Source organism: Octopus sinensis, linkage group LG5 (assembly GCF_006345805.1).
Source record: "Octopus sinensis linkage group LG5, ASM634580v1, whole genome shotgun sequence".
In the NCBI taxonomy this organism is placed as follows: Eukaryota; Metazoa; Mollusca; class Cephalopoda; order Octopoda; family Octopodidae; genus Octopus; species Octopus sinensis.
Genome location: NC_043001.1, coordinates 54,613,791 through 54,631,626, shown reverse-complemented (window position 1 = coordinate 54,631,626; position 17,836 = coordinate 54,613,791). Strand labels below are relative to the sequence as shown.

General features: G+C 36.7%; 2 protein-coding genes across 6 annotated transcripts in view; one reads left to right on the top strand and one right to left on the bottom strand.

The window, feature by feature from the left end:
- Positions 1–1,386, bottom strand: part of LOC115211782 (copper-transporting ATPase 1) — a 173,728-nt gene extending 172,342 nt beyond the window's left edge. Inside the window, exon 1 of the mRNA XM_029780460.2 lies at positions 1,285–1,386. The gene's annotated coding sequence lies outside the window, so the exon portion shown is untranslated. The remainder of the gene's footprint in view (positions 1–1,284) is intronic.
- Positions 1–17,836, top strand: part of LOC115211783 (GDP-Man:Man(3)GlcNAc(2)-PP-Dol alpha-1,2-mannosyltransferase) — a 66,449-nt gene that overhangs the window by 40,765 nt on the left and 7,848 nt on the right. The window contains exons 1-2 of one of the 5 annotated variants that reach the window (XM_029780465.2): positions 9,440–9,669; positions 14,046–14,218. The exons of 1 other annotated variant lie outside the window; for it this stretch is intronic. Coding sequence is in view for 1 of the 4 variants with exons in the window: in XM_036503445.1 (XP_036359338.1) it covers positions 9,695–9,813 (119 nt within the window). In the remaining 3 variants the exon portion in view is untranslated. 3 more of the 5 variants (XM_036503446.1, XM_029780466.2, XM_036503445.1) reach the window with 3 other exon arrangements.

Below are 17,836 nucleotides of genomic sequence, written 5' to 3'. Positions count from 1 at the left end.
AGATTTTTTATGTGAAGTCGTGTGTTAAAACAGATATTGTTATATTTCGGAATGGTCATTTTGCCAGTTTTTATTGGTTAAACTGGCAAAATGACCATTCCGAAATATTATATATATATATATATATATATATATATATAAGCAAATACACGGATGTGTGCGTAATAGATATACACTTTACAGTCTATACAACTGCATCATAGAAATTTGCATAAACTTAATCTTCACATGTGCAAGTGACTATGCAGATAAACAAAAAAGTGAGAGTATGGATTCAGCTGTCAATGAGTTAATGCAACATGTGTAAATGCGCGCGCGTGTATATATGTAGATAGATAGATAAGAGAGGGTTAAAAACAAAACATGACACGTTAAAGAATAAATATCTCCATCACAGTAAATTCCTACGACAGTGGAGAGAGCCTACGTGTGTTCGCTTCACATTACAGATATGACTGGTTGCTGAATTTGGATATGGTAACGAAAGACCCCTATTATAAATATACCTAAGAGACTAGGATACATGCCCTGTTTTTTGTTGATAGGTCTGCTTTTATTAAGACTGATTACAGGCTAAATAACAACTAGGCCAATAGAATTGAATAAAGAAGAAAACTTGAGTAAATCTGTCTTTGGTGGGTGTTTCCCAAGAATGTATTTGTAACTCAATATCAAGTATCCATATCAAGAAAGCTGACAAAAATTTTTTAGAGTCATCTGCGAAGTTGTTAACTAAATTACCATCTATCCCCTATTTGCATGATGTCCTCAATATTGTTTACTTATTTGTATTGTATTTATTTTATTAAAGCTGACAGGTAAAAACTGAGCTTTGAATTCGCCTGTGACACATTACTGTCAATAACTTTTGTCGCTCGCCAGTATTTTATTCATTATTTACTAGTTACCCCCACCACCACACGCCCGGTTTGTTTTGAGTGTACTTTTCATACATTAAACTGAATTATATATGAAGATAGAAGGATATCTATAAGGAGTAATTATTAAACACATGTAAAGATTTGATTAAATGAATAAAACTTTCAAAAAAACTTCCAGTAGATAGATTAAATATATCAGTTTTGTATGAAGATGTGTTCGGACAGGCAAGTCTGTATACAAACTTTATCAGCATCGGCTATTAGACATCTTATAGAAATACGCATGTACTTGAATTAATGTCAACTCACCCAGCCACTACCGACAAGCAAGTTAACTGTTTTTTTTAATTGTATGGCTTTGTTTTGCTATTTAGATAATTGAAATTGAGACATCTTCACTTACCATTATGCTAGCGGTTGTTGATAAAAGTTCCTCCTTGAAAACATCAAATGTCACGTGACCAAACACGGATACGGAAATGTGATTTAATTTTCAGGGTGAACGATAGAAAGAAACGAAATATCTAATATGAGAAGTATGGAAGTGCAAAACGGTCAGAATCAGTACAAGAATGTCAATGCAAATGAATTTATGTGTATTGAAACCGAAATAATTACATCATGAGAAGAGTCATAATAGTTGTCTTATATTTACATATGTACACAATGAAAATTTTTTATTATCTCAACTACCATAATAATTACATATATAACATGTACGTATATGATACATAAATAATACAAAATCACATTAAAACACAAATTTAAAACCAAAAGAAACACAAATATAAGCGAAAAAAAAAGAAACAGAGGAAGAAGGAAAAGAAAGAAATGGAAACATCAATTCAAGATCAAGTGCCTCAACTGGTCGCACACCACAAGTTTCAACAGAACCTATTGAAGTAAGCCAATACGCTCGCGACATTACTCCGGGGGATGGCGAGGCCAGGGCCTTGGAACAGCCAAGCACCCTCACGTGTATCGTCTGGCAACCGTCAATGATGACAAGAACTTCGCTGTCAACGACCCAGCCTCTCCAAACGTCTCGAACAGGCTGGAAGAAATGGTTCATTGACAAGTCCCAATATTTAAGGATTTTGTTCCGTTCGGCTACGGAAGCAGTGATCTTCCAATTCATCGCAGCATCCACGATGTAGAAGGGAGCAAAGAAGTCACAGAATGTGGATTCCCAGATGAAGGACTCTTACCCAAGGACAAAGAGTAAGACCATCTAGTCTCATCCCATCAATTCTGGATAACCCTGCCGGCTCCAGAACTGGGGATATTAACCCGAACCAGGGCTTGCTTAATAATTAAGGTTAGCTCGGGGTGACGAGCGAAAGAACCAGCATTTAAGCGGTTAGACAAACCATGAAGGCCTGTGGAGTCGAGGGGTCTATCACAGCGACATCTCAGTGCCCCACGGGCGTAGGATCCCACTCAGAGTGCAATGGAGATGCAGAGATCATCCAGATTGAGTAGACTCCCAATGTTGGTCACAGGCAGGGCATCAATCCAGTCCCCCGAAAATTTCGCACTTGCAGAAAGTAGACGATATCTTGAAAATTGATCAGATTGATCAAAGAGGGAGTTCAAAATAGCACCCGAGTGCACATTGTCCCGTATTCTCTGCTTCCATCTACCAGTAAGTGTATTAGAAACTGATAAACTGAGCTCTCTCCACTACAGTAGAGCTCCATCCTCCTCCCTGTCGGAACTAGTTCATGTTATGCTGGAAAAGAGAGGCTGTTGCCTACCAAAGGGGAGCAAGCGTGACACTATTATTATGTATGTACGAATCAGGATGCAATTACACCCCCATATTCAGGCCAAACAGAAAAATTTCGGATAAAACAAAAGAAAATGAAGTTAGACACAGAAAGCAAAAATGCTAACAAAATAACAATAGTGGCAAGTTAATTGCCATTTAACATTCAATCAAGATTTTTGAGATGTACAATCTTCTTAAATTTGTCCCCTGTTGTCAAGCGCTCACAGCCCCACCAATCGGGCAGAACAACCGGTGGAAATTCATATTGGCATTTCATAGAGAGCTAATGGCGGGCAAAAGGATAACGTTCTCAGGAGAACTGAACGTCAGTGAAAACCAACTGATTAATTTGTCCCAGAGGATTTTAGGGCCGGGACCCATGGATAATTTTCAGATATCTCAAGAATCGCTGATTAGATTTTGGAATCGATCTGGTACCGGACAAAGATTCTGGATCATTTGTTATATCTACTTTACTTTACTTGATTACGATCTTACGCTCACTTTCAAGTCTTTCTCAATTATCTCCCTTTAGGCTGTTTCCAAAGTTTTATTTTCATTTCTCTATTATCAATTTTACTCGCGTCTCTGTCTTTGTAGAAACTGATGGATAAAGAAATCAAACTACATAAACAAACGGTAACAAACCCGTTCAGAAATTAAATAACACTAACATATTTTTATTATATATCGTACATACATATTAACACTTTACAGTATACGTGCATATAGACATACATCTATAGATCGATCTAAAACAACAGGAATACTAAAGGAAGGCTGGAATTTAAGAGAAGAGAAAACCAAAAGGTCTCATGCTATTCATTTAAAAATTCCTGAGTAGAACTTCTTACCTCTGCCTTTGAAACTATTTTGAATGGTAATTTGTTAACTTTGGTTTGTATTAGATAAGAATAAACTATTTATTACTGTTACTAAATTTTCTATAGCCACCTTCACATTCCATGATTACCTCTGGGATCGATTAGGTACCGGACAAGGATTCTGGATTACTTTTCCGGGGGTTTTTAACTTAATTTTTGAGAGCGGTCGGGTTCATTTTCAATATTCTCGTTTTCAGTGGTGTTTGTTTGTCTGTGGACAAGATATCTCAAGAACCGCTGGATGGATTCGGATGACACTTTCAGGGATGCTTGGCCTCGTGGCTGACACGAACTGATAAGATTTTGGGAGCGATTCGGTACCGGATTAAGATTCTGGATTATTTTACCTCCTTTTTAAAACAAATTTCTGAGAGGGGTCGGGTTCATTTTTAGTATTCTTGTTTGTGAGAGCAGTCGAGTTTATTTCAGATATTCTCATTTTAAAAATCATCTCTGGCTAATTGTTGAGAGGACGTTGGTTTTGCCTTGGCAGAGGTTTGCGCTCTCATCATCATCAAGGCGGCGAGCTGGCTGAGTTGTTAGAACGCCGGGCAAAATACTTAGCGGCATTTCGCCCGTCCTTATTTACTGAGTTCATATTCTGCCAAGGTCGACTTTGCCTTTTATCCTTTCGGGGTCGATAAATTAAGTACTAGTGAAACAGTGAGATCGATGTAATTGACTAGCCCCTCCCTACAACTTTCAGGCCTTGTATTTTAGGAGAAAGGATTATTATTATTATTATTATTATTATTATTAATATTATTAATGCGGTGAGCTGACAGAATCCTTAGCACGCCGGACAAAAATGCTTAGCGGTATTTCGTCCGTCTCTGCGTTCTGAGTTCAAATTCCACCGAGGACGGCTTTTCCTTTCATCTTTTCACGGTCGATAAAATAAATACCAGCTGAGCACTGGGGTCGATGTAACCGACTTACTTCCTCCACCGACACCGAACTTACTGGCCTTGTGTCAAATTCGGAACCATTATCACTATTATTTAGGTGGTAAGCTGACAGAATCGTCAGCACCCCGGACAATATGCTCAGTAGCATTTCTCTCTTCTTGCTCTCAAATTGTGTCTCTTATTTGTTATCTCTGTTGATTCAACTATGTCAAAGTGGGAGAGAAAGAACATTGTCATTTTATAAGATTTTGCGGGCAATTGAGTCATCCAGATCTTATCTTGATACAGTATTCTATAGGAAGAGCGTGAGTTGTCCACAATTTAGAGTGGTCGGTTGCACAGACAACACATTTGTAATGTATTCGGTTGACCTCGATAAACTTTATAGGTTACTGGAAGCTGAACGTATCATCTCGGCGCGTAAAGCTTACAGAGATCAGATCAACGAATAGTTAAACGGGCATTGACATGTCCTTCATCTGCAGATTAGATACCTGATACCAGACCTGTATTACTTCTATGAACAGAAACATAGAAAGTATTCTCCTATGAGGTCATATTAATTTTCTTTCTTTTGCAGCCACCTTTCCCCACATCATAGTCATGGACAACATGCAATTAAAACCCACAAATGCAAGGACTCAGAATCTCTTGAGCTATCTTGGCTGTATCACATCTATTATATAAAATCCGTTCTGTCTGTCTATGTGTGTGTCTTCCAGGATCTCGGGCATCCTCCATCCGATTGCGCTCAAATTTGATATGTAGATACCGACAGTATCAGGGTGTGTATAAGTCTTGAAAAAATTACAAAAATCGATTCCAGGTGAGGCCTATGGGACGGTCGGACAAGTTATTTTGAGAAAATTTGGTTTAAATGTTTGACAACTCAGCACCGTCCACTGGACGAGGGGCGTTTTGCTCGTCTTTAATATAGAAAAAGAAGTGCACCACAAAAGATTGTTTTTTTTTAAAATATAATGAATACTATATATATAATATATGCTGTTTGGTTGAAGCATACACAAGGTGTCTCAGAATTAACTATTTATTTCAGTGTAATCAGACAATTTTTTTAACATAAAATGTCATTTTTATTTGTTTACCATGTTTAATATGTGTTAAAAGTATATAAATTTTTACTGAGAATTTACAAAAAAAACAAAAGACGAAGACGGGTGTGTAAACAACTGTGTGTGTGTGTGTGTGTGTGTGAGTGCGTGCTTATGTTCCTTATGGATTCGAAAATTGAGTTGCTGATTTTGACGTATGAGGTATCAACAAATTCAGCAATCTTTCGGCTACCAAATAAAGTATGTTTTTTGCACATCCCTTTTTTACTACAAAAATAACCTCGAAAACGAAGGCGGGACACACAATTTCGAGGTCTTTAGCTAAAGGAGGCAACTCTGCTTGAACAATCTTAAAATACATGGAGTTTTACCAGGGAATGAAGCTTCAAAAATATACCGTCAACTTTATTAGTAATATTTAGTGGATACTGTTTTAATGTGAAATATGTTTGTCTGTTTGTATAGCCCAGAGTTGCCTCTGATGTAGCAGACCCATCGCATAGTCATTTTTTTTCTTCCTGAAATATTTTAAAGAGAGATTAAGCTGCTATTTGTAGTAGTTCAAGTTACCACAGAGACACCTCTGTGTATGTGTGTTTTGTTGTGGTGAAAAAAACAAAAACTTTTTCTCGGAAGATTTTGCACAATAATTTTTAAAGAAATCTGGACATCTTTCTTATTGCTAACCATTCAACCTCAAATTACAATTGTTAATTGTCGGAAATCAAGTACACTGAGATGCACATAGAGTGGAAGTTCAGTTACGAAGTTTTGAACTCATTATCTTGTGGTTAGTAATCCATTATCTTAAATTTGAAGCCATTATGTTTTTAAATATTATTTTACTGGGTTTAGTTTTGCGACTGTCACCATGATCATACTGACCTCAGTACGTATTTTAATCTGGTACCTATTTTATAGATCTCTGCTTGGTTAACTGCTAACTTTGAGGCGTAGTGGGACACAATACTCGATTTGACAACAAATGTAAACACACACACACATATTAGGTGCAAGAATGTCTGTGTGGTTGAGAAGTTTGCTTCCCAAACACATGGTTCCATGTTTAGTCCCTCTGCATGGTACCTTGGGCAAGTGCTTTCTACTATAGCCCTAGGCCAACAGACTTATGACTGAATTTGCTGGACGGAAACTGTAGCGTTGTTCATCAGAAAATGACCCAAAAATATGTTTATAAAGAGCTGTTTGCTTCATACTCCTCTTATGCCGATTCTACCCATAAGAAAAGAACAAATAATACAATGTAGCTGTAGGTCATAACCACGGGCAACGCCGGGGTGCATTGCTTGTAAAAATTTTATAATTCTAAGAATTTTTCTATGATTTTATTTTCATTCCTGTTGGATCCCGCTTATCTGTCCACGACAGCTTTTTATTAATTTGACTGCAATCATTTTCTCTACCTCCCATTCCCAGGATGGAGCAATAGTTTACCTTAACTTAAAGAGCGCATTCAATTAGCAGTGTTGGAGATAAATCCTAAAAATACTTATTTTATTTACATGAAAGAAAATTACTGGAGAACTATCATCTAATTCTTTCAGATCTTTCTGTTTCTAAGGATAGACATGAAATTTGCAAGGTTACAGACGGAGCATATGTTGAATATTTTCAATAAAGTTTTGACGTAAGATTTATAAATTTACTTGTTTTGGTATCATAATTAAGTTAGAAACATAAATTCTTTCAGTTTTAAACTTTTGCCCGATTTCATTGAAATAGATTGTTAATTTTGGGACACCGTGTATAATAAATAAATCAACTACTTTACGCACGACATAAATCTTTTAGTTTTTGGAATATTCAGAAAAATTTTGTGAATTTATTTATTAATTTATGGCGAAAATGAATTTCAAGGTATTGATTAGCATATATACTTCAACAAAATAGAATTATATATCATAAAATTATATTGGTGCCTTACAAAAAAAAAAAAAAAAAAAGCAAAGGCTTATGTTGATGTCACGTAAAAGCAACCTTTTTTTTTTAAAGTTTCCTCACCTCTTCAGTTTTCCTTTGTTTTTAGTATCTTGTATTTTTAAATTTCTCAATCCGATTCATAGAGAAGGGATGGTCTCGTCGTTAACTAACCAATTCTAATACGAAGGAATCGAAACGCGGTCGTTCGATCTGCTTTAAATTGCAACGAAATCTCGCAAATCTCACCTTACTCTTTTAAGCAAAGGAGTACGAACCAAAGAAGTTGGTCCATGTGGTTGCATTAGCTGCTGAAAATAATCACCGAATTGTCCTCAAAGTGCACCCAATCGTCTGCAAAAAGGGAAGGAGATGTATTTATCCAGGGTTTCTTTTACTATATATATATTCCACCCCCAAGCAAAGACAGTATGGCTACGGCTTGAATACCATTGATCATTAGTCTGCTTAATCTTGGCTGGCCTGAGTCTAAATAAAAGCAACAGTAGCAGCAGCAGCAGCAACAACAACTGATGCAAATGCAACATATAAAAAGAAATATAATGAACAACAAATTCCCTGACATAGAAAACAAGGGATGATGAAGGATGAATTAATCTACTGGATCAAATCTAACTAGTGGCAAAATGAGAACAGCTATAACTATTCTTTTTTTATATACGGAAAGTAAGCAATATGAAACCACATGTACGTAATTTGTTCACCTTTGGAATGCAGACGTACACACACACATCTTATACACTGGAGCTAGAAAAAAAAATGCGGGGATCTTTTCTGTTTGGTTGGAATTTTAAAGTTTAGTGAAAATTTTAAAATTTGGTCTATTAATGTAGTTTTCCAAGCTGAATCTCTGGAGATATCTCACTTTTTCCAGAAAAAATATTTGTAAAAAAATATTATAGCGGTTTAAAGTTTGATCATTTTCACGCAGTAAAAAAACAGGATTTGGAAGCTGTCGTTTTGTGCGTGACGCGTTTTAATATAAACTGTAAATAAATCAACTACTTTACGCACGACATATAACCTCTCATAAATCTTTTAACTTTTGGAATATTCAGAAAAATTGTGTGAATTTATTTATTAATTTATGGCGAAAATGAATTTCAAGGTATTGATTAGCATATATGACTTCATCATTACACTGAATATGAAATCAAATTGAAGAGATTGAAAAGTGGAAGCCAAACACAAAAGATCTAAAACAAGATTAAAGTGGAAAATTTTTATGGCACGCTTAAGTTCGAACGTGTGGTCATTTCTATCGGCAAAAAAAAGTTTCCCTTTCCTCCGTACAAACAACAAGGTGGTGAATTCTGGCTTTTCGGCTGACTGTCTCATTGAGTTTTGGAGAATTCCGTGTTTCCAGTACTACGAAATTCTGTACATTTAAAACAAACTAAAACAGTATATAGAGTAACACCACACGAAAAAGTATTGCTAATTACCACATGTTAGTAACTACACACCACAGAGCAAAATATAGTTAAACAACCCGTAATAGTGAGAATACTATAAGACAGTGTAGCTACATACAACTTAGAGATGTGTAAAGACATAACATGGAAGTGTGTAGTTAAGTACATAGCTAAACACTATATGTCTATGTCTCGTTAAACACCAGACTGTCTCTAGTTAAACACGATACAGTAATGTGTAGTTATACATCATATGACAGTGTATATTTAAATACATGGCAGTTTCTAGCTAAACATGAAATGGCAATGTATAGCTAAACTTCACATGGTAGAATGTGGTTAAACATGACATGGAAGTGTATAGCTAAACACCACATGGTAATGTGTACAAACCACATGTTAGTATCCAGCTGAGTACACTATAATTGTGTAGTTAACATGTCAGCGTGCAGTTAAACACCATATGGCAGTGTATAGCTAACCACAACTCGATGCACGTAGTTGACACAATCGTATTTAGTTACGGCCCTTTATAATCTAATTTCTGATCCCAACTTAGATCAATTTTGTATTTATCTTACAGGGGTCATTAAAATACCGTACCAACCAAGACACTGAGATAGTTTTGTATTCCTTTAATGAATCTTAAATGTGAAAAGAATTATGATAAAAGAAAAACTAGATCAGGGCCGAGGTGGGACTGTATTTATTGATGATGCTTTTCGCCTTCCATAGTAGGACGGCAAGCGATCCAAGCGCCTTCTCAATTGTCTAACATGTAAGTGTTTGTTGTTTTGTTTTTCATGCAGGTTTCCGTTTCTGAATGTGTTTATCTGGGGCTTCAGTTTTGTTACGTGTGTGGATTAATTATAAGGGTTTACTTTTTATTAATTTACCATATTTTTATTACAGCATTTGTCGGGTACGATGACATTTTGCGGTATCGTTAGTTCTACGTTTCATTTTTATCGTTGTTTCGTCATCATCACGATTTTAAGATAAAACTACAACCCTACTGTATCAGCTTTCGTTTGCTATGGATACAGTTTCTAGTTTTCATTTGTTTGTTCAGACAAATATACAAGTGCCTACGTGGTAGTTACACATCAGAAGTGGACCGAACTGTAGAGAGAGAAAGAGCCAAACTGTTGCATCGCACCTAACTTTAACCATTTGCTGGTCGTAATATGTACGGTCCTCAACAAAGTGATGGTATGGTATAATTAGAACTGTAGACCTGTGGATTGCATCTAGTCATTCGACTGTCTTATCGGTCTGCTCAGTAAAACCTCACGTGAAATTAAACATATATTCGATATAAATATATGAATGGTTTCTCAGGTTTACTTTGTACTTTAGAGAGGATATCGTCTATGGAATATATTCAAGTTGTACGGTTGCTAATTCTCTCAATCATTGAAGCAAGAATAACAAAGTTTTTTAGAGCATAATTAGAATCCATGATGCAATTAATTATACATTTAGCTAACCAACGATAGACTTTCTACTTGCAGTTTGAGCGACTGGAAACGGCAGCTAAATATCCCTCAGACCCAGCTGTTTCCGTTTTAAAAATAAGCTCATATTTGATAATGTATTTTTGATATCCCACTAAAAAACTCTGTCTTGGGATTAAGCAAGTTTATTTTTATTAAAAACAAATCTAGTTATTGAATCATAGTTTCATTTACATTAATGTAATCTTAAGTCAATTACACTAAATTTTAAATCCTTATTTTCTTTCATGAATATATTTGGTTTGTAACTTCTCCCCAGCTGTTATAGGAAGTAGTAAACATAACTATGGTCCGTTAAACCCTTGGACGATCTCCATTCTTAGACAATGGAATATTTTTGAATTCAAAACCATATATTTAAACGCAATTTCTTTCTTAAATCAGAAGATTGGTATTATTCTAAAATATTAACTCGTCTCCCGCGAAACACGCCCTTTATTAATTATTGTAATTTTTTATGGACAGTTATAATTTACTATTTTGGATTGAAAACGAAAAGAAAGTAATAAAAATAAGTTTGTATCATATTGATAAAATCAGAAAATCAGAATCACGAAACAAATGCTGATTATTCTAAATGTTAACTTTATCACTAACCTAAGTCGTTACTGTAATTCTTAACCGTTAATTATATTCCTAAACATCAACCCTCTTATCAAACTGAGCCCTAATCCATACTCTTAGCCTCAGCCTTAATAATTTAACTCTGTTCATAATCCAGGAATAATCCCCCTTCACCTGACTAAAACAATAAAATACAGAATTTTATCTTTTTTTTTCTTTTCCTTTCAAATATGTCACACAATGTGTTTATGTCATGCAACAACCTCTTCGATTGTTCTTTAGCTTTAGGTCAGTACTTATTGGAGATCAATGATCAAAATATATACCAGCTGTGATGATCCATGTTCTTTTTTTTTTTGAGTCGATTTCTAAGATTACATTACTCAGTGTTTTTTTTCTTCCTTTTAGGTATAGTAGTCTTTTGATTTGAGGGATATTCGGTTGCTATTTGTAGCAAGCTGAACTACTGCAGAGATGCTCATTTGCTGTTTTCTCTTATGTCTGCCCTGACTAAGTAGATTTCTAATGAAAAGCATTCCATCCATAACTATCTCGTCATTATTTTTCTTAAACACAGAACTACATTTAATTTGCTTCTCTTTTAAAGACAGTAGGGTGTAACTTGAAGGAGATTTGGTAGCTACTTCTAGCAGCTCGATAACCACATAACGGTTCCCATATTGTTTCATTGTGTCTTTCATCTAATTTCAGGAGGAATTTGTTGCTACTTCTAGCAGGTCGAATGTCTGCATATATGCATTCTCAATGGTTTATAAATATTTATATTGCGTTTATGTTAATCTTTTGGAACTTCTTACTCAGTTAAAAACTATAATCATTTCTTTATTTAATAATTATTTCAAATTTTTGCACAAGGCCAGCCATTTCGTGGGGAGGGAGTAAGTCGATTACATCGATCCCATTGTTCAACTGGTACTTATTTTATCGACCCTTGAAGGATGAAAGGCAAAGTCGACCTCAGCGGAAATTGAACTCAGAACATGAAGGCGGACGAAATTCCACTGAGCATTCTGTAACTGTATGCTAACGATTCTGCCAGCTCGCCGCCTTTTTCTTTATTTAATAATAATCATTCAATATCATAAATACAACATTCCTCCGGAACAAAATTTCCTTCGCCTCTAAATCATACGAGGCTATAATTAAGAGTTATTTCCCTTGGTTTATTATATTTCTTAATCGATAAATACTGAACTCGATTATCTCTCACCCATATATCTCGAATTACAGGTCTTGAGGAGCCTCACCTATATATCTCTAATTACTCTGCCTTAGGAATTTATTTGTACTACCTTTCCTGTTCAGGTTAACACATATTCTATTACAATAATCTCTCTATATTTATCTATGCTCACTTATCTTAACCGGCCTGCCAGACCAATTGGCATCAAGTCCGTATACAAATACTCTAATCACTGGGCCATGTCCATGTATTCTCTCTCTGCCTTTTCTATCGCAATTACAGTGATCTGCTTTTTTGTCACGTACTCCACACTCGTCTCTTCTCTAGCCACCTAGTCACTCTCCTCGCTCACTTGTCACTACTTCCAGTCATTGCTCTCCGCTTGAATTTCCCCCATACACATGGCTTTTCCATTCGACTCTTTTAACTGTGTTGTTCTCCACTTTGGGTGTCTGCAAATGGAATAACAGTATGTTTATAATATCTAACTTTGCAACTATTCCTTTCTTTCTACCAAACCAATAATAATAATAATAAAAAAATAATAAAATTCATTCGTTCGTTTATTCAACGTCCGTTTTTCCATGCTAGCATGGTGTAGACTGGGACGTATTCGAGGCAAGATTTTACAGCCTGATACTCGTGCTGTCATCAACCTTAACCTGCTTTTGAAAAAACGGAGTTTTTTTCTACCGATCTTTGAAAGTCCAGCAAGTCATAATGTCTACAAGGGATGTAAACATCATATCATCTGTTCTACTCAGTTGTCATATTTGATGCTCATGTGTACTAATTAATTTTAGCCTGTGTTATTCTGTAACTTGAGCGGATCTAATACTACTTCCTGCTTTTTCCATATAATCAAACTTTAATTTTTTTATCAGTCAACTAAGAATAATTTCAATGTAATCAGAATTTTTATTAGTTGACCAATGACAATTAAAATTTGTTTGCTGTGTGGAAAAATATTAAGCATCACAATTTAAGTCGAAATTTGTAAATGGTTGTGAAGTTGAGATATTGAGCTTCTGGCCATATGAGACAGTACACTCTCTCATGTTCCTTGAAGGTTGAGTGGTTTGTGGTAGGAAGGACATTCAGCAGAGGGGAAAAAAAAAATCATTTCAACAAAAACCGTCTCCCATATTAACTTGGCAAAATGTAAAACAGTAGAAAAAGAGATGTAATGGGCAGTATTTGGGTAAGCTCTTTAATCCTTTAGCATTTAAACTGGTCATATCTGGCTCAAATATTATCAAGATCTGGTCTCTAACATCTCACTCTATGTCATTCTAAAAATAGACAATCACATCTTCAAAATCTTGAAGCTACATGATAATGTAAGATTAATTCAAAAGAATGCGAATAAATAAGTATTAAATTTAACAGTCATCTAAATGCTAAAGGGTTAATTGGTTTGATCTATGTCACAGTTTCTTTCCTTTATTCTAAATTGGCAGAGTCATTAGCGTGTAGGCTCAGTTTGCAGTAGTCATTCCAGCTTTTTGCATTCTGTATTCAAATTTCACCTGGTCACAGGTGATCACCTGATTACAAGAACACCCTGTCTTTTCTGCAACTGGGTCTACAACTAGTGCAGATAAATTTTCAATGACTTGCTGTGGTGTTATCCATCAGTTGATGGAAAATAGCTGAATGTAATAGAAACCACACTTGTACCTATGAGAAACATGAACATTGCACAATTTCATTTCATTTTTGTACAGTTAATGCCTTGTGTCTATGTAAGAATTCAACATTTATAAGTCATTTAAGAAAAATACACTAAGGAGAATAGTGCATGCTGTTCAGTCTCGTCAACTAGTGTTTAGTATGTAGAAACTATACTGTTCTTTTCTTAAATTTCAGGTAACTAAATAAAATGGCTAGATACTAACCATCTCACCAGTGACATGCAGTTTTAAAAAAATTGTGCACCAATGTCCTACCCGTGTTTTTCACACTAACTACTTATAACATGCACTCACAGTATACACAATTCATATTGAATTAACTAACTCACTTCAAGAAGTAATTAATATGTAAGTTACTTTATTTTTCTTCAATTTCTTTGTGAATTGGTACATAATAATTATCTTGTATGCTTTCTCTGACACATAAATGTGATAATGTTGAAATAGCAGACTATCAAACAACAAATAGAGAGTGAATGTGTGAGTAATGTTTACTTTCGTGATGATGATGATCAGTTAATGTCTACGTTCCATGCTGGCTTAAGTTGGACAGTTTGACAGGATCCGAAGAATCTGAAGACTGCATCTGATCAAGTGTCTTCTTTCCTATGGTTTCTACAACTGGATGCCCTTCCTGATGCCACCATTTTACTGTGTGTATTAAATGCATTTTTCACGGCATCTACACTTGTGAGGTTAGCCTGAAAGACTAAGATCCCCTTTGAGTGGAACTGTAGTAGAGAGTGAGGCAGCTTTTTGCTATGTGGGAGAAGGGGCCTGAAAAGAAGAGGTTCCTTGCTATATAGGGGGAGCTATATGGTTAGGTTAGTCACATTATAGAAGAGAGGGTAGGAGTGGCTTGATTGAAGCTGGAAAGAGATAGAAATACTGGTGATGTGGTGTTAGAGTAGTACCTGAAGATAATCGGACTGAATACCCTATTGCATGGTTAAACCATTGGGAGTGAAGGACTCCTAGCCTTTGTTAGGGCATCCTTCTAGGAGATGGTAACTCCGGTAACTGGGATAACTCCGACATAAAACCTGCTGTTCAGTGGTTACCAATGATGTTGACTTGTTCTTCTTTTCAGATTATGGCTGCTGTTGCTTAGTGAGTGGGATTGACTTAGTGCACAGCCTTTCCTCACTTAAAAAAAATCTTCTTGCACAGGCATTGCATGATAACAACATTGATTAAGCTTCGTGCAATGGCCATACTTGATAACAAGGGGGCAGCCACCATGTATGTATGAATGTATGTATATCTATATATAAGTATGTATATATCTATTATATAAAATCTGTTCTGTGTGTGTGTGTGTGTGTCTCTTTTAGGATCTCGGGCATCCTCATTCCGATTGCACTCAAATTTGATATGTAGATACCGACGGTATCAGGGCGTGTATAAGTCTGGAAAAAATTGCAAAAATCGATTCCAGGTGAGAATGCGATCAATAAAGCCGTTTTTGTCCTGCTTTTCTTCCGTCAACCTGTACATAATTGCACTTCCATTTTTTGTTGTTTTTGTACTGCTTAAAGGCACGTTTCTTTCCTGCCAAGCTTGCTGTTTAAACCATGTTTGTGTTCTCCCAGTCAACAGCCTTATCATTACTGGTACTTTAAACTATTCAGTTGCATATTTGTGTGAATAAAATCGTTTTTCTTTGGAATAGAAAAATGTCTATCTTTATTTCTTCTTTTGCTGGTGTCTGAAATTTAGGTTAAATTAGTGTTTCTCAAAGGAGAGACTGATGGGATGGTTGGACAAGTTGTTTTGAGAAAATTTGGTTTAAATGTTTGACAACTCAGCACCGTCCATTATACGGGAGGGGGTGGCGTTTTGCTCGTATGTATATATGTGCATATGTATGTATATGTATATATGTGCATATGTATGTATATGTATATATGTGCATATGTATGTATATGTATATATGTGCATATGTATGTATATTTATATATATGTATATATGTGCATATGTATGTATATTTATATATATGTATATATGTGCATATGTATGTATATTTATATATATGTATATATGTGCATATGTATGTATATTTATATATATGTATATATGTGCATATGTATGTATATTTATATATATGTATATGTGTGTATGTATGTTTAGGTATATATATGTGTATATGTATATTGATAAACTTACTTGGAAATGGATGCATGGCAGTCAATCATATAATAATATAAATGAAATATATATATATGCATATATACATGCATATATGTACATCATCATCATCATCATCATCGTTTAGCGTCCGTTTTCCATGCTAGCATGGGTTGGACGGGTCAACTGGGGTCTGTGAAGCTGGAAGGCTTCGTCAGGCCCAGTCAGATCTGGCAGTGTTTCTACGGCTGGATGCCCTTCCTAACGCCAACCACTCCGCGAGTGTAGTGGGTGTTTTTTACGTGCCACCTGCAAAGGTGCCAGACAGAGCTGGCGAACGGCCACGAACGGATGGTGCTTTTACGTGTCACCGGCACGGGGCCAGGCGATGCTGGCAACGGACACGAACGGATGGTGCTTTTACGTGCCACCGACACGGGGCCAGACAGAGCTGGCAACCGGCCACGAACGGACGGTGCTTTTACGTGTCACCGGCACGGGGGCCAGCCGAGGCTGGCAACGGACGCGAACGGATGGTGCTTTTACGTGCCACTGACACGGTTGCCAGACAGAGCTGGCAAACGGCCACGAGCGGACGGTGCTTTTACGTGTCACCGGCACGGGGGCCAGCCGAGGCTGGCAACGGACACGGACAGATGGTGCTTTTACGTGCCACCGACACGGGGCCAGACAGAGCTGGCAAACGGCCACGAACGGATGGTGCTTTTACGTGTCACCGACACGGTTGCCAGACAGAGCTGGCAAACGGCCACGAGCGGACGGTGCTTTTACGTGTCACCGGCACGGGGGCCAGCCGAGGCTGGCAACGGACACGGACGGATGGTGCTTTTACGTGCCACGGACACGGGGCCAGACAGAGCTGGCAAACGGCCACGAACGGATGGTGCTTTTACGTGCCACGCAGAGCTGGCCAACGGCCACGAACGGACGGTGCTTTTACGTGCCACGCAGAGCTGGCAAACGGCCATGAGCGAATGGTGCTTTTACGTATCACCGGCACGGGTGCCAGCGGCCACGAACAGATGGGTCACTTAACCCCTGCTTTCTGATATATGATTTGATTTTGATTGTTCTCACTGGTCTTGCCGGGTCTTCTCACGCACAGCATACTTCCATAGGTCTCGGTCTCTGGTCATTTCCTTGGTGAGACCTAGAGTTCGAAGGTCGTGCTTCACCACCTCGACCCAGGTTTTCCTGGGTCTACCTCTTCCACAGGTCCCCTCAACTGCCAGGGTGTGGCACTTTTTCACACACCTATCTTCATCCATTCTCACCACATGACCATACCAGCGCAATCGTCTCTCTTGCACACAACATCTGATTCCTCTTAGGTCCAACTTTTCTCTCAAGGTACATATATATATGTATATATATTTGCATATATGGGTACAGGATATGTATGTATATATGTGTGTGTATATATATATATATATTATATATGTATATATATATATGTATGTATATGGATATTTCAACTGCTGCTTTCGGTTGATTATAGTTGCTGTCATTAATCTAAGTATACAATTATATACTTAGGCTGCAGCATTAGAGCGCTTTAGCTCTCATTTGTGGCATTGTAGGTGTTCTAACACCCTCAGTTATATTTAATGACAATTGTAGTTTGCCTTTTTGGTAACACATTGCTAAAATGCTGCCTATATTAATGATTTAGTTATATATATATATATATATAATTTCAACAATTGAGGGCAAAATTAATTAATTATTAATCAATTTCACCAAGTGTTCAGTATGCAAAGGGACCATTCAAGGCGAATTCAAATTATTACATTATATAAAAGGGCTTAGTAAAATAA